The sequence below is a fragment of the Dendrobates tinctorius genome, unplaced genomic scaffold (genome assembly GCF_039654945.1).
Source record: "Dendrobates tinctorius isolate UK_male_01 unplaced genomic scaffold, ASM3965494v1 ptg000214l, whole genome shotgun sequence".
In the NCBI taxonomy this organism is placed as follows: Eukaryota; Metazoa; Chordata; class Amphibia; order Anura; family Dendrobatidae; genus Dendrobates; species Dendrobates tinctorius.
The window spans coordinates 3,011,014-3,032,343 of record NW_027361881.1 but is presented as its reverse complement, the minus strand read 5'-3'; the positions used below and the strand labels follow the sequence as shown (position 1 = coordinate 3,032,343).

The 21,330-nt window shown below is 54.4% G+C and overlaps 1 protein-coding gene across 4 annotated transcripts in view; it reads left to right on the top strand.

Annotated features, from left to right (window-relative positions):
- The window catches only part of CA5A (carbonic anhydrase 5A), a 42,373-nt gene extending 32,019 nt beyond the window's left edge, over positions 1-10,354 (top strand). For all 4 annotated transcript variants that reach the window (XM_073554927.1, XM_073554925.1, XM_073554926.1 and 1 more), the window contains exons 3-7: positions 4,748-4,866; positions 5,068-5,163; positions 5,241-5,303; positions 5,956-6,111; positions 7,358-10,354. In XM_073554927.1, the coding sequence (XP_073411028.1) occupies positions 4,748-4,866; positions 5,068-5,163; positions 5,241-5,303; positions 5,956-6,111; positions 7,358-7,525 (602 nt within the window). In that variant the 3' untranslated portion in view covers positions 7,526-10,354. The remainder of the gene's footprint in view (positions 1-4,747; positions 4,867-5,067; positions 5,164-5,240; positions 5,304-5,955; positions 6,112-7,357) is intronic.
- Positions 10,355-21,330: the final 10,976 nt, after the last annotated feature.

Here is a 21,330-nt window from a genome sequence, read left to right as displayed (position 1 = left end):
TCTCCTCCTGGACCAGTCATGACTTGTATTGTTTAAGATTATTGTACTTGTTTTTATGTATACCCCTCCTCACATGTAAAGCGCCATGGAATAAATGGCGCTATAACAATAAATAATAATAATAATAATAATAACAGTCTCTAACATGGCTGATAACAGGGAGTAATAGATTGTCACCTCTCTCCACCCGTTTATCACTGATTATTGGGGGGACGATTGTGTATCTCCATTCCTTATCCTGCAGTATTTCCCAGTCGCTCTCGCCTCCTTGCTGACGTTCTCCATCCAGCATTTACATCTGGATTAATTGTTTTGCTTTTATTCTGTGATTTTCGGGTCTAATCAGCGGCTTTTCCTTTTGGCTTGTGGCCACTACATTCCGCTCCATCTGTGCGGAACAGGATCTCTAATGAGGGGCTTTGTATAATGTGGAATTTCATGGGAACTGACAAGTTGTGAATGGCGGCGGCCGGCGCTGGCGGAGACGTTAGATCCTATACATCCGGATGTCTGTACACACGGCGGACTTGGGAATGCTGCCTCTCTACCTGCTGTAAGGGGCTCGCCTCATTGCCCCTCTTTTGGGTGCAGTCGCCGCTTGTGAGCGTGCAGATCTATGGCACGGTGATGTGCAGCGCTCAGTGATCGGCTTGGGTGCAGATCTCTGGCACTGTGATGTGCAGCGCTCAGTGATCGGCCTGTGTGCAGATCTATGGCACGGTGATGTGCAGCGCTCAGTGATTGGCTTGTTTGCAGATCTATGCCACTGTGATGTGCAGCTGCTCAGTGATCGGCTTGTGTGCAGATCTATGACACTGTGATGTGCAGCGCTCAGTGATTGGCCTGTGTGCAGATCTATGGCACAGTGATGTGCAGCGCTCAGTGATTGGCCTGTGTGCAGATCTATGGCACCGTGATGTGCAGCGCTCAGTGATTGGCCTGTGTGCAGATCTATGGCACAGTGATGTGCAGCGCTCAGTGATTGGCCTGTGTGCAGATCTATGGCACAGTGATGTGCAGCGCTCAGTGATCGGCTTGGGTGCAGATCTCTGGCACTGTGATGTGCAGCGCTCAGTGATCGGCCTGTGTGCAGATCTATGGCACGGTGATGTGCAGCGCTCAGTGATTGGCTTGTTTGCAGATCTATGCCACTGTGATGTGCAGCTGCTCAGTGATCGGCTTGTGTGCAGATCTATGACACTGTGATGTGCAGCGCTCAGTGATTGGCCTGTGTGCAGATCTATGGCACAGTGATGTGCAGCGCTCAGTGATTGGCCTGTGTGCAGATCTATGGCACCGTGATGTGCAGCGCTCAGTGATTGGCCTGTGTGCAGATCTATGGCACCGTGATGTGCAGCGCTCAGTGATTGGCCTGTGTGCAGATCTATGGCACAGTGATGTGCAGCGCTCAGTGATTGGCCTGTGTGCAGATCTATGGCACAGTGATGTGCAGCGCTCAGTGATCGGCTTGGGTGCAGATCTCTGGCACTGTGATGTGCAGCGCTCAGTGATCGGCCTGTGTGCAGATCTATGGCACGGTGATGTGCAGCGCTCAGTGATTGGCTTGTTTGCAGATCTATGCCACTGTGATGTGCAGCTGCTCAGTGATCGGCTTGTGTGCAGATCTATGCCACTGTGATGTGCAGCTGCTCAGTGATCGGCTTGTGTGCAGATCTCTGGCACAGTGATGTGCAGCGCTCAGTGATCGGCCTGTGTGCAGATCTATGGCACCGTGATGTGCAGCGCTCAGTGATTGGCCTGTGTGCAGATCTATGGCACAGTGATGTGCAGCGCTCAGTGATTGGCCTGTGTGCAGATCTATGGCACAGTGATGTGCAGCGCTCAGTGATTGGCCTGTGTGCAGATCTATGGCACGGTGATGTGCAACGCTCAGTGATTGGCTTCTTTGCAGATCTATGGCACCGTGATGTGCAGCACTCAGTGATCGGCCTGTGTGCAGATCTCTGGCACTGTGATGTGCAGCGCTCAGTGATCGGCCTGTGTGCAGATCTCTGGCACTGTGATGTGCAGCGCTCAGTGATCGGCCTGTGTGCAGATCTATGGCACTGTGATGTGCAGCGCTCAGTGATTGGCCTGTGTGCAGATCTATGGCACGGTGATGTGCAACGCTCAGTGATTGGCTTCTTTGCAGATCTATGCCACTGTGATGTGCAGCTGCTCAGTGATCGGCTTGTGTGCAGATCTATGGCACGGTGATGTGCAGTGCTCAGTGATTGGCCTGTGTGCAGATCTATGGCACGGTGATGTGCAGCGCTCAGTGATCGGCCTGTGTGCAGATCTATGGCACTGTGATGTGCAGCGCTCAGTGATCGGCCTGTGTGCAGATCTATGGCACTGTGATGTGCAGCGCTCAGTGATCGGCCTGTGTGCAGATCTCTGGCACCGTGATGTGCAGCGTTCAATGAACGGGTGTGTGCAGATCTATGGCACCGTGATGTGCAGCACTCAGTGATCGGCCTGTGTGCAGATCTATGGCACTGTGATGTGCAGCGCTCAGTGATCGGCCTGTGTGCAGATCTATGGCACTGTGATGTGCAGCGCTCAGTGATTGGCCTGTGTGCAGATCTATGGCACGGTGATGTGCAGCTGCTCAGTGATCGGCCTGTGTGCAGATCTATGGCACGGTGATGTGCAGCGCTCAGTGATTGGCTTGTGTGCAGATCTATGGCACGGTGATGTGCAGCGCTCAGTGATTGGCTTGTTTGCAGATCTATGGCACTGTGATGTGCAGCGCTCAGTGATCGGCCTGTGTGCAGATCTATGCCACTGTGATGTGCAGCGCTCAGTGATCGGCCTGTGTGCAGATCTATGGCACTGTGATGTGCAGCGCTCAGTGATTGGCTTGTTTGCAGATCTATGGCACTGTGATGTGCAGCGCTCAGTGATTGGTTTGTTTGCAGATCTATGCCACTGTGATGTGCAGCTCTCAGTGATCGGCCTGTGTGCAGATCTATGGCACTGTGATGTGCAGCGCTCAGTGATCGGCCTGTGTGCAGATCTATGGCACCGTGATGTGCAGCGTTAAATGAACGGCCTGTGTGCAGATCTATGGCACTGTGATGTGCAGCGCTCAGTGATCGGCCTGTGTGCAGATCTATGGCACTGTGATGTGCAGCGCTCAGTGATCGGCCTGTGTGCAGATCTATGGCACTGTGATGTGCAGCGCTCAGTGATTGGCTTGTTTGCAGATCTATGCCACTGTGATGTGCAGCGCTCAGTGATTGGCCTGTGTGCAGATCTATGGCACTGTGATGTGCAGCGCTCAGTGATCGGCCTGTGTGCAGATCTATGGCACTGTGATGTGCAGCGCTCAGTGATTGGCTTGTTTGCAGATCTATGCCACTGTGATGTGCAGCGCTCAGTGATTGGCCTGTGTGCAGATCTATGGCACTGTGATGTGCAGCGCTCAGTGATCGGCCTGTGTGCAGATCTATGGCACCGTGATGTGCAGCGTTAAATGAACGGCCTGTGTGCAGATCTATGGCACCGTGATGTGCAGCGCTCAGTGATTGGCCTGTGTGCAGATCTATGGCACTGTGATGTGCAGCGCTCAGTGATTGGCCTGTGTGCAGATCTATGGCACCGTGATGTGCAGCGCTCAGTCATCGGCCTGTGTGCAGATATATGGCACTGTGATGTGCAGCACTCAGTGATCGGCCTGTGTGCAGATCTATGGCACTGTGATGTGCAGCGCTCAGTGATCGGCCTGTGTGCAGATCTATGGCACCGTGATGTGCAGCGCTCAGTGATCGGCCTGTGTGCAGATCTATGGCACCGTGATGTGCAGCGCTCAGTGATCGGCCTGTGTGCAGATCTATGGCACCGTGATGTGCAGCGCTCAGTGATCGGCCTGTGTGCAGATCTATGGCACTGTGATGTGCAGCGCTCAGTGATCGGCCTGTGTGCAGATCTATGGCACTGTGATGTGCAGCGCTCAGTGATCGGCCTGTGTGCAGATCTATGGCACTGTGATGTGCAGCGCTCAGTGATCGGCCTGTGTGCAGATCTCTGGCACTGTGATGTGCAGCGCTCAGTGATCGGCCTGTGTGCAGATCTCTGGCACTGTGATGTGCAGCGCTCAGTGATCGGCCTGTGTGCAGATCTATGGCACTGTGATGTGCAGCGCTGAGTGATCGGCCTGTGTGCAGATCTCTGGCACTGTGATGTGCAGCGCTCAGTGATCGGCCTGTGTGCAGATCTCTGGCACTGTGATGTGCAGCGCTCAGTGATCGGCCTGTGTGCAGATCTCTGGCACTGTGATGTGCAGCGCTCAGTGATCGGCCTGTGTGCAGATCTATGGCACTGTGATGTGCAGCGCTCAGTGATCGGCCTGTGTGCAGATCTATGGCACTGTGATGTGCAGCGCTCAGTGATCGGCCTGTGTGCAGATCTATGGCACCGTGATGTGCAGCGCTCAGTGATTGGCCTGTGTGCAGATCTATGGCACTGTGATGTGCAGCGCTCAGTGATTGGCCTGTGTGCAGATCTATGGCACTGTGATGTGCAGCACTCAGTGATTGGCCTGTGTGCAGATCTATGGCACTGTGATGTGCAGCGCTCAGTGATTGGCCTGTGTGCAGATCTATGGCACCGGAGCCCCTTATTTCATTGTGATCGGAGGAGGTGCAGGACGCTAGCCATTTCGGTGCACAGTCGCCTTGAGAATTTGCTCCGTCTCCTTTGTTCTGCAGATTTCTGACCCCTCTCTCTTTGTCTTTGGTCACAGTGGTGAGCGGCGGACCCCTGGAGAACCCCTTTAGACTCAAGCAGTTCCATTTCCACTGGGGGGCCGATAATAACTGGGGCTCGGAGCACACGGTGGACAGCAAGGTGTTTCCAGCAGAGGTGAGAGTCCCCACCCAGTGCCGTCACCAGGGGTCCTTGGTGGTTACTATCATATTGGGGGGGGGCTCATTCACAGAAATAAACATCCCCCCCCTTCTTCTAATTGGTTTCTGCAGAAGGGTAAAATGCACTTAAAGGGTTTTTCCATCTCCAGCGCCCATAGTCCCCGTATAATGACTCCGGGTCCCTTTATGATTTCAGCTCCACCTAGTGCACTGGAACTGCACCCGGTACCGGACGTTCGAGGAGGCCATCATGGAGGACAACGGCTTGGCGGTTATCGGCATATTCCTGAAGGTAGTAATCCCTCGTCCCTGTGGGAAAACGTCTCTTTACTTCCCCCCCATCCTGATGCCGATGTTCTCTCTCCACAGCTCGGGAGGCACAATGAGAAGCTGCAGAAGCTGGTGGACATCTTGCCTTCCGTCAGGTATAAGGTACGGAGCCGGGTGTCATACAGTAATCGCAGCCATCTTGGTCCTCCTGTGGATCTGCTCCGGGGGGAGGATTGTATTTCTTATATTGAAGAAGGAATCAAATGCACGTTCAAGCCCACTAGTGGCTATTAAAAATTTAAGAGAAATTGATACTTTTTGAAATGGTAAAAGTTTTTTTTTAGATTTTTGTTTAAATAGTTTTTTTTCTGCTTTCTAAAATAAAAAATAATAAAAAAAAAATACCTGGCCTCATAAACTAAGTTTATTTTTTTTTTAAGTTACAATATTTTCAGGAAACTGGGAGGAGAAAAAAAGGAAAATTTTGCATCACAAAGGGGTTAATTGGTATTCTATACATTATACCTGAGTGTAATCTGTTGACTGGCCACAAGGAGGCAGCGTAACACTATATAATGTGTGTAAAGTATAATATGCAGAATGAATACGAAATACAAATTGCAGCTTAACATGTAATAATAACTATTATTTTTTTCAGTAATTTTATTGTTTTTCAGTTTAGAATATTTTGTAGGTTGTAGTTCCTCGCTGCTACCACCAGGTGGAGCTCCGTTTCTGTAATTTCTGTCCTGAGAGCAGATTTATCGGATTGTTCTCTATATAATTTCTATACATTTATTTTCTTTCTTTTTAGGACGCTCTGACGGAGTTTAATTATTTCGACCCCTCCTGCCTTCTGCCGACCTGCAGTGATTACTGGACGTACTCCGGCTCGCTGACTACCCCGCCGCTGACCGAGTCCGTGACTTGGATCATAATGAAGAAGCCGATTGAAGTCGACCACAGTCAGGTGATCACTCGCTATTGTTCTGTTTTATTTAGTTAAATTCCATGGTGCGACCCGATGACCTGACCTCTGACCCCCAGAAATGTGACCTCATTGTCTGAAAACGGCACTTTGTGTTCTCACATTCACGATCCTCAGTGCAGCCACATCGTCTGCAGAATAGTGAGTGCAGCTCTGGGGTATAATACAGGAGGTAACTCCGGATCAGTAATGTATGTACACAGTGACTGCACCAGCAGAATAGTGAGTGCAGCTCTGGAGTATAATACAGGAGGTAACTCAGGATCAGTAATGTAATGTATGTACACAGTGACTGCACCAGCAGAATAGTGAGTGCAGCTCTGGAGTATAATACAGGAGGTAACTCAGGATCAGTAATGTAATGTACACAGTGACTGCACCAGCAGAATAGTGAGCGCAGCTCTGGAGTATAATACAGGAGGTATCTCAGGATCAGTAATGTAATGTATGTACACAGTGAGTGCACCTGCAGAATAGTGAGTGCAGCTCTGGAGAATAATACAGGATGTAACTCAGGATCAGTAATGTAATGTATGTACACAGTGACTGCACCAGCAGAATAGTGAGTGCAGCTCTGGAGTATAATACAGGAGGTAACTCAGGATCAGTAATGTAATGTATGTACACAGTGACTGCACCAGCAGAATAGTGAGTGCAGCTCTGGGGTATAATACAGGATGTAACTCAGGATCAGTAATGTAATGTATGTACACAGTGACTGCACCAGCAGAATAGTGAGTGCAGCTCTGGAGTATAATACAGGAGGTAACTCAGGATCAGTAATGTATGTACACAGTGATTGCACCAGCAGAATAGTGAGTGCAGCTCTGGGGTATAATACAGGGTGTAACTCAGGATCAGTAATGTAATGTATGTACACAGTGACTGCACCAGCAGAATAGTAAGTGCAGCTCTGGAGTATAATACAGGATGTAACTCAGGATCAGTAATGTAATGTATGTACACAGTGACTGCACCAGCAGAATAGTGAGTGCAGCTCTGGAGTATAATACAGGATGTAACTCAGGATCAGTAATGTATGTACACAGTGAGTGCACCTGCAGAATAGTGAGTGCAGCTCTGGGGTATAATGTGGACAGGTATTGTACAATGACTATTTAGTATATTAGTGATCAGAGGTGATATATACTGTATGTGTATTGATACTTGTATATATTATCCGGTGCTGTACATTTTGCCCCCAGTAACACTCTCGTCCCCCTTGCAGCTGGCCGTATTTCGCAGTCTGCTGTACTCTGCGGTGGGTGAAGAAGAGAAGAACATGGTGGATAACTTCCGTCCTCTTCAGCCTCTCATGAATCGCACCGTCCATTCCACCTTCCAACCAGCGCTGAAAATGTCTGACTTGAAAAAGGCCGATGTTCAGGCCGGGTGAAGCGCGGACCCCCGTGGAGCTGATGACGCGGGTCCCTCCGGCTGCGCACGACGTAGTGATGATTTCTGCCATAGACCAGATTCTGCCTCTGATCCTGTTTTTATACTTTTGTTTTCCACCATTTTCTCGGTCTCCGTTACCTTTAACCAAAACTTCACAGCTGAACATCGGGGCCTTATTTTATATTCTCTGTTTTTTTAGTTTTTAAAGTGAAAATATGATTGATTGTGACCTTACAATAACATTGGGCGGCTGCAGCCTGCGGGGGGCGCCGTGTCCGGTCATGTGACCTTAGAGTAACATTGGGCGGCTGCAGCCTGTGGGGGGCGCCGTGTCCGGTCATGTGACCTTAGAGAAACATTGGGCGGCTGCAGCCTGTGGGGGGCGCCGTGTCCGGTTATGTGACTTAAGAATAACATTGGGCGGCTGCAGCCTGCGGGGGGCGCCATGTCCGGTCATGTGACCTTAGAGTAACATTGGGCGGCTGCAGCCTGTGGGGGGCGCCGTGTCCAGTCATGTGACTTTAGAATAACATTGGGCGTCTGCAGCCTGCGGGGGGGCGCCATGTCCGGTCATGTGACCTTAGAGTAACATTGGGTGGCTGCAGCCTGTGGGGGGCGCCGTGTCCGGTCATGTGACCTTAGAATAACATTGGGCGGCTGCAGGTTGTGGGGGGGCGCTGTGTCCGGTCATGTGACCTTAGAATAACATTGGGCGGCTGCAGCCTGTGGGGGGCGCCGTGTCCGGTCATGTGACCTTAGAATAACATTGGACGGCTGCAGCCTGCGGGGGGCGCCGTGTCCGGTCATGTGACCTTAGAATAACATTGGGCGGCTGCAGCCTGCGGGGGGCGCTGTGTCCGGTCATGTGACCTTAGAATAACATTGGACGGCTGCAGCCTGCGGGGGGCGCCGTGTCCGGTCATGTGACCTTAGAATAACATTGGGCGGCTGCAGCCTGCGGCGCTGTGTCCGGTCATGTGACCTTAGAATAACATTGGACGGCTGCAGCCTGCGGGGGGCGCTGTGTCCGGTCATGTGACCTTAGAATAACATTGGGCGGCTGCAGCCTGTGGGGGGCGCCGTGGCATGCGACTGACGCTACCTAGCACTTGGGGTGCGGACTATTTTCTGTCGTGTTTGGTCATGGTGTCGCCCATGAGCCCGCACCCCTGGACCGCGTCGTGCCGCCATGTTAGATTTACATATCGCACGCGTTGGGCGTAATACCGCGTCTTGCGGCTTTCACTGTGTGCCGTGCTCGTCGCTGGAGCAGCCATGCTGCCATCATCCTGACCAGCTTGTTGTCCGCTGGGTGTTGTAGTAGTACATTTCTCTGTTTTCTTAAAGGCACAGGACACATATTTGGACAGTAGGACGGGGGGGCTCATACTATTGCTCCCTGCTATCGGTTATTTCTAGGCAAGAGACGCCGTGGTTTTGCTATAGCTTGAGAACGGCACTGGAGTGGCGCCATCAGGAGACGTGGCGGTCACGTGGCATCGGATATGCGCTTGTCCTCCATAGAGCAGGTGCCGTCCCTTTAAGTAGATCTTTCCGTTCCCAATCCCACGAGGCGCGGCCCCCGGTTCCCATACACCACACAATCCGGCCCGTTTGTTCCCTTGTAACAATTCGGCCATTCAGTGTTCCCGGCGAGGATTAGCCGCTTCCTCCGGCTTCTGTTTCACAAGGAGATAATTAGAGGGGACGATGGAGCCGCCGCGGCTGCAGGATCTATGGGGCGACCCCGGAATCCAGTCACTTAGGAGCCAATCAGCGGGGTCGTTATTTCATGGACGGACCAGGGAGTGAGGGGTTAATGCAGATTATAAATAAAGTTATTTCTGGTGAGATCGGGGTTAATGACCTGGTGGGACCCCCTCCACATTCCCATCAGAAGAGAGTGGTAATACTTGGCGGTTGTCACTACACAACAAGTCCCAGCGCGCTGCGGCTGCTGGCACAGCTGCTGCAGAGCCTCTTGCCGTTTTGGAGCAAGGTATGCGTTCAGAAGTCTGGGAACATTAGGGTCCGACCCTACAGCAGCCATAAAGCGTCCTTGCCGGACTCGGACACACGGGGGCGTCACAGTGGGCATTGTCCGGCCCGTCCTGATGTGCTGACCGAGCTGGACATTCCTGCGGCCGAACCTCGCCGATCACAATCTGTCCTGCAGCAGGTTCCCATGTGACGGCCATAAAGGGTCGCCTGTTCCTGGGGTCCGGCGTAGGCGCGACATTATTATTCTAATTATCGCCCTGTGTGAGACCTGAATGTGAACAGCGGTCACGGGGACCCTCCTGCAGGATGCCAGCGGGGGGGGGGACAGTCACCTCCTCCCGTAATTCTGACCACGGTTAACCCTTCGTCTGCTGGAGGCTACAGCCATCCGTCCCCATAAAATAACTGCTGCTTCAGTGACGGGATCAGGGGCTGCTGACACGTGGGATGCTCCTTATCTCCAACGCGCCTCGTCCTTCCCATTCCTTTTGGTTGGGGTCTGCTGGTGCAGGGACCATGGAGCTCAGTGAAGCTCTCGCCCCGCCGGATACTGGGACTTCTGCACTCGGGTCTATGGAGTCACAGCAGAGACGGAGGATCTGACCAGCGGAGGGCTGCGGAGTTGTTTTTGGTGCGATTTCCCTTTAAGACATAGCTGCCACTTTGTAACCTTTTGCCTTTGTCTCTGGAGCTTTTGTTCCCGGTTCTGCAGGATTTTCGTGTTTTCTGCACCTTCCCGTGTCTGCTGTTCTCTGTGTAATGATTTTTAAGATGATATAAATGTGAATTCTGTCTAACATTCGGAAATAAACTTTATGTTCTGAGATGGTGGTGTCCGCTGCGTCTGTCTCGCTCCCCCCACGTGTGGGTACGAGTGACTGTGGTGCCACTGCTATCCCTCATGGAGACAGTCGGATTATTTCATCATTCTTTATGAGGGAATCTTGTGGTTGGAGTTTCCCAGGGGCCGTCGTGCACGCGGGGCTTTGAAGTAGTCGCTCACATTCCATATAACAGACAAGTATTATCCCTGCGCCAAAAGAAGTAACGCTCAGCGTCATGTCTGGACCCTAAAGGAAGGAGGAACACGTTAAAGGGGCGACCAAATAATAATAGCCACATGGCTCTATGGCTGAAGACCCCGCCGACTGCGGATGGGCTGTAAGTAGTCTTGCGTCCGACCAAAGATGGCGGCGGCCACCCAGTTTACTTTCTTGGCTGCATCCATTCCTGCGCTGAGCGATAATGGGTCACGTTCTGTACTTGCACGCAGGGCTGGATCCTGGCTTTCCTGGACAACGGGCGAAAGAGTCTCACTGGCCCCTTTAACATGATTCACTTCTTACATTACATGAGTGATATCTATTGTAAATTCTACAATGGCTCAGAAACCGGACAGTATAGTCATCCATACAGTATAATGAGCCCCATATAATGCTCCATACAGAATAATGAGCCCCATATATTGCTCCAAACAGAACGAGCCCCCTATAATGCTCCATACAGAATAATGAGCCCCCTATAATGCTCCATACAGAATGAGCCCCATATATTGCTTCACACAGAATAATGAGCCCCATATATTGCTACATACAAATTAATGAGCCCCATATAATGCTCCATACAGTATGAGCCCCATATATTGCTCCATACAGTATAATGGACCCCATAAAATGCTCCATACACTATATTGGGCCCCATATAATGCTCCATATAGTATAATGACCCCATATATTGCTCCATACAGAATAATGAGCCCCCCTATAATGCTCCATACAGTATAATGGACCCAATAAAATGCTCCATACAGTATACTGAGCCCCATATAGTGCTCCATATAGTATAATGACCCCATATATTGCTCCATACAGAATAATGAGCCCCCTTATAATGCTCCATTCAGTATAATGGGCCCCATATAATGCTACATACATAAAAATCACAAACAGCTCTCCTAGTTCCCTGCGGGCAGCTTCGGTCCCCTCAGCTCTGGTGTCTTCAGCCTCTGCACTGCTCAGCACCCTCTGCCCTGAGACTCCAGTCAAAAGACGCGAAAGAGACTGGATCTGTGGCCATTGGGGAACGAGGAGAGGTGAGTATTTCAAACAGTTTAACCCCTTACTGACATTGGGCATAACAGTATGCCAATGTTGGACCCCGTTTGGTGCAGGCTCCAGCGCAGAGTATGCGCCTTTCCAGGCACATGTCAGCTGATCTATACAGCTGACTTGTGCCCGTAAGAGCCTTGGGTGGAATTGTGATCCACCCTCGGCTGTTAACTAGTTAAATTCAACTGTCCGTTTCTGACAGCGGCATTTAACTTGGGCATACCGGAAGCGCGTCACTAATCCCGGTGGTTGGTGCTCATAGCAAGTGAGCAATTCTGCTACATTCAGGTGATCTGATCATTGCCTCTATGTAGCAGAGCCGATTGGGTAATGGCAGCTTCTCGCCCCCCATGGAAACTACTCAAGCATGCCAAAAGTAAAAAGAAAATGTTTTTACAAATATTAAAAAATAATAAGTTCAAATTGCCCCCGTTTTGCTCCAAAACCTGTTGCAATTTGGTTGCGCTCGGCGCACCGTCAAAAGGACGCAGGCACCGCCAAAATGCATACTGCGCATGGCCTGCGTCCTCAGTGATAAAGATAGGGAATGCATGCAGCGTCATGCGCCCGGAGGCGGAGCTACCGGCGGAGGCGGGGCGGGGGTTAGCGGCGGCCGTGCGCAGGACGACGCTGCGGCCTTTAACGCAAATGTGAAACCGGCCTTAAGCAGTTCAGCGATCGGGTTAATCCTTTTTTATATTGCTAGATTGGGCAAATCTGAATGATAAAGATAGCGGACGCATGCAGCATCATGCGCCCGGAGGCGGAGCTACCGGCGGACGCGCCACAGGGGGCGGGGCTTAGCGGCGGCCGTGCGCAGGACGACGCTGCGCCTTTAACACAAATGTGAAACCGGACTAACATGAAAAAAATTTAAAGTCGGAATTACGTTTTTTCGGTTGCCGCAACATTGCATTAAAATGCAATAACGGGCGATCAAAACATCGTATCTGCACCAAAATGGTATCATTAAAAGCGTCAGCTCGGCACGCAAAAAATAAGCCCTCACCCGACCCGACATCACGAAAAATGGAGACGCTATGGGTCTCTGAAAATGGCATCTTTTTTCATAACCAAACCTTGGATTTTTTTCACCACTTGGTAACAAAGATCCTGGACATGTTTGGTGTCTATGAACTCGTAATGACCTGGAGAATCATAATGGCAGGGCAGTTTTAGCATTTAGCGAACCTAGCAAAAAAGCCAAACAAAAAACAAGTGTGGGATTGCACTTTTTTTTTGCAAATTACCCGCACTTGGAATTTTTTTCCTGTACATATCCAAGCCCTATCTGCTTCCTGCTGACTTCAACTCAAAAATATTTCACGGATCCGCACATTCCTCAACCAAGAATCTGCAAAAACCCTAGTCCATGCCCTCATCATCTCCCGCCTTGACTACTGCAACCTCCTGCTCTGTGGCCTCCCCTCTAACACTCTCGCACCCCTCCAATCTATTCTTAACTCTGCTGCCCGACTAATCCACCTGTCCCCCCGCTATTCCCCGGCCTCTCCCCTCTGTCAATCCCTTCACTGGCTCCCCATTACCCAGAGACTCCAGTTCAAATCCCTAACCATGACATACAAAGCCATCCACAACGTGAGTCCTCCGTACATCTGTGACCTCGTCTCCTGGTACTTACCTGCACGAAACCTCCCATCCTCACAAGATCTCCTTCTCTACTCCCCTCTTATCTCCTCTTCCCACAATCGCATACAAGACTTCTCCCGTGCTTCCCCTCTACTCTGGAACTCTCTACCACAGCATATCAGACTCTCACCTACCATCGAAACCTTCAAAAAGAACCTGAAGACCGACCTCTTCCGACAAGCCTACAACCTGCAGTAACCACCGATCCACCAAACCGCTGCACGACCCGATCTATCCTCACCCATCCCCTGTAGACTGTGAGCCCTCGCAGGCAGGGTCCTCTCTCATCCTGTACCAGTCGTGACTTGTATTGTTTAAAGATTACTGTACTTGTATGTATTATGCACACCCCTCCTCACATGTAAAGCGCCATGGAATAAATGGCGCTATAATAATAAATAATATGTTAAAATCAATGATGATGTTCAAAAGTACAGGTCGTCCCGCAAAATATAAGCCCTCACATGGCCATATTGACGGAAAAATAAAAAAGTTATGGCTCTGTGAAGGGGGGGCAAAAAACGAAAATACCTCTGGTTGTGAAGGGGTTAAAGCACGGGGGCCCATAGTGTGCCGGTGTCCCTGACTGCGAGTGGGCCCCCGCTAGCTCATTTCCCTGGGTGCGCTAGGAGCAGACCCCCGGCCCCGCATTCACAGATATAGGAAGTCATAGTTTGTGCCTGTGCAGTAACGGATGCAGATGAGGGAGGTCAGTGATCGCCTGCAGCGGTCACGTGTGTAGCCGGGACAGCAGCACAAGGAAATTAACAGCTAAGTAAAGGTCCTTTTAATATTTTATCACCTTTTTATCTAAGTTTTTGTTAAATTTTAAGTTCCTGGCTGCTCCCCTGCAGGGGGCGCTCCATACACGATCTGCTCTGCGCCCGGACGTCATTGCAGCTTATTACGATACGATTATTTATATAAAGTCCCCTGTACAATCAGTGTGAACGTCACCCACAGCCCGACGATTAACCCCTGATGTCCCACAGGAGCTGCAGAGATCACACTGCTGTGTATACCGGAGGGAGAAAGATAGAATCAAACCTGCGACAACTTATGTGACCCCCGACAACCTTCTCTCACAGCCAGCAGCCCATGTATCAGTAATGTGGGGTACAGGCACTCTTCTGTACCCTCCGTATACCGGGAACACCCTACAAAACCTGCCATATACCGGGAACACCCCGCGAGACCCTCCGTATACCGGGAACACCCGAGACCTGCCATATACCGGAAACACCCCACAAGACCCGCAGTATACCGGGAACACCCCACAAGATCTGCTGTATGCCGGGAACACCCCACAAAACCCGCCGTATACCGGGAACACCCCACAAGACTTGCTGTATACCGGGAACATCCCACAAGACCCTCCGTATACCGGGAACACCCCGCAAGACCCGCCGTATACCGGGAACACCCCACAAGACCCTCCGTATACCGGGAACACCCCGCAAGACCTGCCGTATACCGGGAACACTCCACAAGACCCGCCGTATACCGGGAACACTCCACAAGACCCGCCGTATACCAGGAACACCCCACAAGACCCTCCGTATACCGGGAACACCCCACAAGACCTGCTGTACACCGGGAACACCACACAAGACCTGCTGTATACCAGGAACACCCCACAAGACCTGCCGTATACCGGGAACACCCCACAAGACCTGCCGTATACCGGGAACACTCCACAAGACCCGCTGTATATCGCGAACACCCCACAAGACCTGCCGCATACCGGGAACACCCCACAAGACCCTCCGTATACCGGGAACACCCCACAAGACCTGCCATATACCGGGAACACCCCACAAGACCCTCCGTATACCGGGGACACCCAACCAGAGCCCCCGGTTGGCAGGTGCACTCCTATAGTCGTTGTTTGGTTGAGCCTTATTCACACACGTGTTTTCCGCCAGCATCAGGCTGTCTCCAGATCACAGGCCCGGCTCCTCCGGTTCTCCTCTGCTCCTCTCCGGGTTTCTGGCTCCTCCGGTTCTTCTCGGCTCCTCTCCGGGTTTCTGGCTCCTCCGGTTCTTCTCTGCTTCTCTCCGGGTTTCTGGCTCCTCCAGTTCTCCTCTGCTCCTCTCTGGGTTTCTGGCTCCTCCGGTTCCTCTCCGGGTTTGACTCCTCCGGTTCTCCTCTGCTTCTCTCCGGGTTTCTGGCTCCTCCGGTTCCTCTCCGGGTTTCTGGCTCCTCCGGTTCTCCTCTGCTCCTCTCCGGGTTTCTGGCTCCTCCGATTCTCCTCTGCTCCTCTCCGGGTTTCTGGCTCCTTCGGTTTTCCTCTGCTCCTCTCCGGGTTTCTGGCTCCTCCGGTTCTCCTTGGCTCCTCTCCGGGTTTCTGGCTCCTCAGGTTCCTCTCCGGGTTTCTGGCTCCTGCGGTTCCTTTCCGGGTCTCTGGCTCCTCCGGTTCTCCTCTGCTCCTCTCCGGGTTTCTGGCTCCTCCGGTTCTCCTCGGCTCCTCTCTGGGTTTCTGGCTCCTCTGCTCCTCTCCGGGTTTCTGGCTCCTCCTGTTCCTCTCCGGGTTTCTGGCTCCTCCGGTTCTCCTCTGTTCCTCTCTGGGTTTCTGGCTCCTCCGGTTGCTCTCCGGGTTTCTGGCTCCTCCGGTTGCTCTCCGGGTTTCTGGCTCCTCCGGTTGCTCTCCGGGTTTCTGGCTCCTCCGGTTGCTCTCCGGGTTTCTGGCTCTTCCGGTTCTCCTCTGCTCCTCTCCGGGTTTCTGGCTCCTCCGGTTGCTCTCCGGGTTTCTGGCTCCTCCGGTTCTTCTCTGCTTCTCTCCGGGTTTCTGGCTCCTCCGGTTCTCCTCTGCTCCTCTCCGGGTTTATGGCTCCTCCGGTTCCTCTCTGGCTTTCTGGCTCCTCCGGTTCTCCTCGGCTCCTCTCCGGGTTTCTGGTTCCTCCGGTTCTCCTCTGCTCCTCTCCGGGTTTCTGGCTCCTCCGGTTCTCCTCTGCTTCTCTCCGGGTTTCTGGCTCCTCCGGTTCCTCTCCGGGTTTCTGGCTCCTCTGCTTCTCTCCGGGTTTCTGGCTCCTCCGGTTCTCCTCTGCTCCTCTCTGGGTTTCTGGCTCCTCCGGTTCTTCTCGGCTCCTCTCCGGGTTTCTGGCTCCTCCGGTTCTTCTCTGCTTCTCTCCGGGTTTCTGGCTCCTCCAGTTCTCCTCTCTGGGTTTCTGGCTCCTTCGGTTCCTCTCCGGGTTTGACTCCTCCGGTTCTCCTCTGCTTCTCTCCGGGTTTCTGGCTCCTCCCCGGGTTTCTGGCTCCTCCGGTTCTCCTCTGCTCCTCTCCGGGTTTGTGGCTCCTCCGATTCTCCTCTGCTCCTCTCCGGGTTTCTGGCTCCTCCGGTTCTCCTTGGCTCCTCTCCGGGTTTCTGGCTCCTCAGGTTCCTCTCCGGGTTTCTGGCTCCTGCGGTTCCTTTCCGGGTCTCTGGCTCCTCCGGTTCTCCTCTGCTCCTCTCCGGGTTTCTGGCTCCTCCGGTTCTCCTCGGCTCCTCTCTGGGTTTCTGGCTCCTCTGCTCCTCTCCGGGTTTCTGGCTCCTCCTGTTACTCTCCGGGTTTCTGGCTCCTCCGGTTCCTCTCCGGGTTTCTGGCTCATCCAGTTCTCCTCTGTTCCTCTCCGGGTTTCTGGCTCCTCCGGTTCCTTTCCGGGTTTCTGGCTCCTCCAGTTGCTCTCCGGGTTTATGGCTCCTCCGGTTGCTCTCGGGGTTTCTGGCTCCTCCGGTTGCTCTCCGGGTTTCTGGCTCTTCTGGTTCTCCTCTGCTCCTCTCCGGGTTTCTGGCTCCTCCGGTTGCTCTCCGAGTTTCTGGCTCCTCCGCTTCTTCTCTGCTTCTCTCCGGGTTTCTGGCTCCTCCGGTTCTCCTCTGCTCCTCTCCGGGTTTATGGCTCCTCCGGTTCCTCTCTGGCTTTCTGGCTCCTCCGGTTCTCCTCGGCTCCTCTCCGGGTTTCTGGTTCCTCCGGTTCTCCTCTGCTCCTCTTCGGGTTTCTGGCTCCTCCGGTTCTCCTCTGCTTCTCTCCGGGTTTCTGGCTCCTCCGGTTCCTCTCCGGGTTTCTGGCTCCTCTGCTTCTCTCCGGGTTTCTGGCTCCTCCGGTTCTCCTCTGCTCCTCTCCGGGTTTCTGGCTCCTCCGGTTCTCCTCTCAGGGTTCCTGGCTCCTCCGGTTCTCCTCTGCTCCTCTCCGGGTTTCTGGCTCCTCCGGTTTCTCTCCGGGTTTCTGGCTCCTCCGGATCTCCTCTACTCCTCTCCTGGTTTCTGGCTCCTCCAGTTCTCCTCTGCTCCTCTCCGGGTTTCTGGCTCCTCCGTTTTCTCTCCGGGTTTCGGGCTCCTCCGGTTCTCCTCGGCTCCTCTCCGGGTTTCTGGCTCCTCCGGTTCCTCTCCGGCTTTCTGGCTCCTCCGGTTCTCCTTGGCTCCTCTCCGGGTTTCTGGTTCCTCCGGTTCTCCTCTGCTCCTCTCCGGGTTTATGGCTCCTCCGGTTCTCCTCTGCTTCTCTCCGGGTTTCTGGCTCCTCCGGTTCCTGGCTCCTCTGCTTCTCTCCGGGTTTTTGGCTCCTCCGGTTCTCCTCTGCTCCTCTCCGGGTTTCTGGCTCCTCCGGTTCTCCTCTGCTCCTCTCCGGGTTTCTGGCTCCTCCGGTTCTCCTCTGCTTCTCTCCGGGTTTCTGGCTCCTCCTGTTCCTGGCTCCTCTGCTTCTCTCCGGGTTTTTGGCTCCTCCGGTTCTCCTCTGCTCCTCTCCGGGTTTCTGGCTCCTCCGGTTCTCCTCTGCTCCTCTCCGGGTTTCTGGCTCCTCCGGTTCTCCTCGGCTCCTCTCCGGGTTTCTGGCTCCTCCGGTTCCTCTCTGGGTTTCTGGCTCCTCCGGTTCTCCTCTGCTCCTCTCCGGGTTTCTGGCACCTCCGGTTCTCCTCGGCTCCTCTCCGGGTTTCTGGCTCCTCCGGTTCCTCTCCGGGTTTCTGGCACCTCCGGTTCTCCTCGGCTCCTCTCCGGGTTTCTGGCTCCTCGGTTCTCCTCTACTCCTCTCCGGGTTTCTGGCTCCTCCGGTTCTCCTCTCCGGGTTCCTGGCTCCTCCGGTTCTCCTCTGCTCCTCTCCGGGTTTCTGGCTCCTCCGGTTTCTCTCCGTGTTTCTGGCTCCTCCGGTTTCTCCTCTGCTCCTCTCCGGGTTTCTGGCTCCTCCGGTTCTCCTCTGCTCCTCTCCGGGTTTCTGGCTCCTCCAGTTCTCTGCTTCTCTCCGGGTTTCTGGCTCCTCGGTTCTCCTCTGCTCCTCTCCGGGTCTCTGGCTCCTCCGGTTCTCCTCTGCTCCTCTCCGGGTTTCTGGCTCCTCCGGTTCTCCTCTCCGGGTTTCTGGCGCCTCGGTTCTCCTCTGCTCCTTTCCGGGTTTCTGGCTCCTCCGGTTCTCCTCTGCTCCTCTCCGGGTTTCTGGCTCCTCCGGTTCTCCTCTGCTCCTCTCTGGGTTTCTGGCTCCTCCGGTTCCTCTCCGGGTTTCTGGCTCCTCCGGTTCTCCTCTCTGGGTTTCTGGCTCCTCCGGTTCTCCTCTGCTCCTCTCCAGGTTTCTGGCTCCTCCGGTTTCTCTCCGGGTTTCTGGCTCCTCCGGTTCTCCTCTGCTCCTCTCCGGGTTTCTGGCTCCTCCGGTTCTCCTCTGCTCCTCTTCGGGTTTCTGGCTCCTCCGGTTCTCCTCGGCTCCTCTCCGGGTTTCTGGCTCCTCCGGTTCTCCTCGGCTCCTCTCCCGGTTTCTGGCTCCTCCGGTTTCTCTCCGGGTCTCTGGCTCCTCCGGTTCTCCTCTGCTCCTCTTCGGGTTTCTGGCTCCTCCGGTTCTCCTCTGCTCCTCTCCGGGTTTCTGGCTCCTCCGGTTCTCCTCTGCTCCTCTCTGGGTTTCTGGCTCCTCCGGTTCTCCTCTGCTCCTCTCCCGGTTTCTGGCTCCTCCGGTTCCTCTCCGGCTTTCTGGCTCCTCCGGTTCTCCTCGGCTCCTCCGGTTCTCCTCTGCTCCTCTCTGGGTTTCTGGCTCCTCCGGTTCTCCTCTGCTCCTCTCCCGGTTTCTGGCTCCTCCGGTTCCTCTCCGGCTTTCTGGCTCCTCCGGTTCTCCTCGGCTCCTCTCTGGTTTCTGGCTCCTCCGGTTCCTCTCCGGCTTTCTGGCTCCTCCGGTTCTCCTCTGGCTCCTCCGGTTCTCCTCTGCTCCTCTCTGGGTTTCTGGCTCCTCCGGTTCCTCTCCGGGTTTCTGGCTCCTCCGGTTCTCCTCTCCGGGTTTCTGGCTCCTCCGGTTCTCCTCTGCTCCTCTCCAGGTTTCTGGCTCCTCCGGTTTCTCTCCGGGTTTCTGGCTCCTCCGGTTCTCCTCTGCTCCTCTCCGGGTTTCTGGCTCCTCCGGTTCTCCTCTGCTCCTCTCCGGGTTTCTGGCTCCTCCAGTTCTCTGCTTCTCTCCGGGTTTCTGGCTCCTCGGTTCTCCTCTGCTCCTCTCCGGGTCTCTGGCTCCTCCGGTTCTCCTCTGCTCCTCTCCGGGTTTCTGGCTCCTCCGGTTCTCCTCTCCGGGTTTCTGGCGCCTCGGTTCTCCTCTGCTCCTTTCCGGGTTTCTGGCTCCTCCGGTTTCTCCTCTGCTCCTCTCTGGGTTTCTGGCTCCTCCGGTTCCTCTCCGGGTTTCTGGCTCCTCCGGTTCTCCTCTCCGGGTTTCTGGCTCCTCCGGTTCTCCTCTGCTCCTCTCCAGGTTTCTGGCTCCTCCGGTTTCTCTTCGGGTTTCTGGCTCCTCCGGTTCTCCTCTGCTCCTCTCCGGGTTTCTGGCTCCTTCGGTTCTCCTCGGCTCCTCTCCGGGTTTCTGGCTCCTCCGGTTCCTCTCCGGGTTTCTGGCTCCTCCGGTTCTCCTCTGCTCCTCTCCGGGTTTCTGGCTCCTCCGGTTCTCCTCTGCTTCTCTCCGGGTTTCTGGCTCCTCCCCGGGTTTCTGGCTCCTCCGGTTCTCCTCTGCTCCTCTCCGGGTTTCTGGCTCCTCCGGTTCTCCTCTGCTCCTCTCCGGGTTTCTGGCTCCTCCGGTTCTCCTCTGCTCCTCTCCGGGTTTCTGGCTCCTCCGGTTTCTCCTCTGCTCCTCTCCGGGTTTCTGGCTCCTCCGGTTCTCCTCTGCTCCTCTCCGGGTTTCTGGCTCCTCCGGTTCTCCTCTGCTCCTCTCCCGGTTTCTGGCTCCTCCGGTTCCTCTCCGGCTTTCTGGCTCCTCCGGTTCTCCTCGGCTCCTCTCCGGGTCTCTGGCTCCTCCGGTTCTCCTCTGCTCCTCTCCGGGTTTCTGGCTCCTCCGGTTCTCCTCGGCTCCTCTCCGGGTTTCTGGCTCCTCCGGTTCTCCTCGGCTCCTCTCCCGGTTTCTGGCTCCTCCGGTTTCTCTCCGGGTCTCTGGCTCCTCCGGTTCTCCTCTGCTCCTCTTCGGGTTTCTGGCTCCTCCGGTTCTCCTCTGCTCCTCTCCGGGTTTCTGGCTCCTCCGGTTCTCCTCTGCTCCTCTCCGGGTTTCTGGCTCCTCCGGTTCTCCTCTGCTCCTCTCCGGGTTTCTGGCTCCTCCGGTTCTCCTCGGCTCCTCTCCCGGTTTCTGGCTCCTCCGGTTTCTCTCCGGGTCTCTGGCTCCTCCGGTTCTCCTCTGCTCCTCTTCGGGTTTCTGGCTCCTCCGGTTCTCCTCTGCTCCTCTCCGGGTTTCTGGCTCCTCCGGTTCTCCTCTGCTCCTCTCCGGGTTTCTGGCTCCTCCGGTTCTCCTCTGCTCCTCTCCGGGTTTCTGGCTCCTCCGGTTCTCCTCTGCTCCTCTCCGGGTTTCTGGCTCCTCCGGTTCTTCTCTGCTCCTCTTCGGGTTTCTGGCTCCTCCGGTTCTCCTCGGCTCCTCTCCGGGTTTCTGGCTCCTCCGGTTCTCCTCTGCTCCTCTCCGGGTTTCTGGCTCCTCCGGTTCTCCTCGGCTCCTCTCCGGGTTTCTGGCTCCTCCGGTTCCTCTCCGGGTTTCTGGCTCCTTGGTTCTCCTCTGCTCCTCTCCGGGTTTCTGGCTCCTCCGGTTCTCCTCGGCTCCTCTCCGGGTTTCTGGCTCCTCCGGTTCTCCTCTCCGGGTTTCTCCCGGTTGCC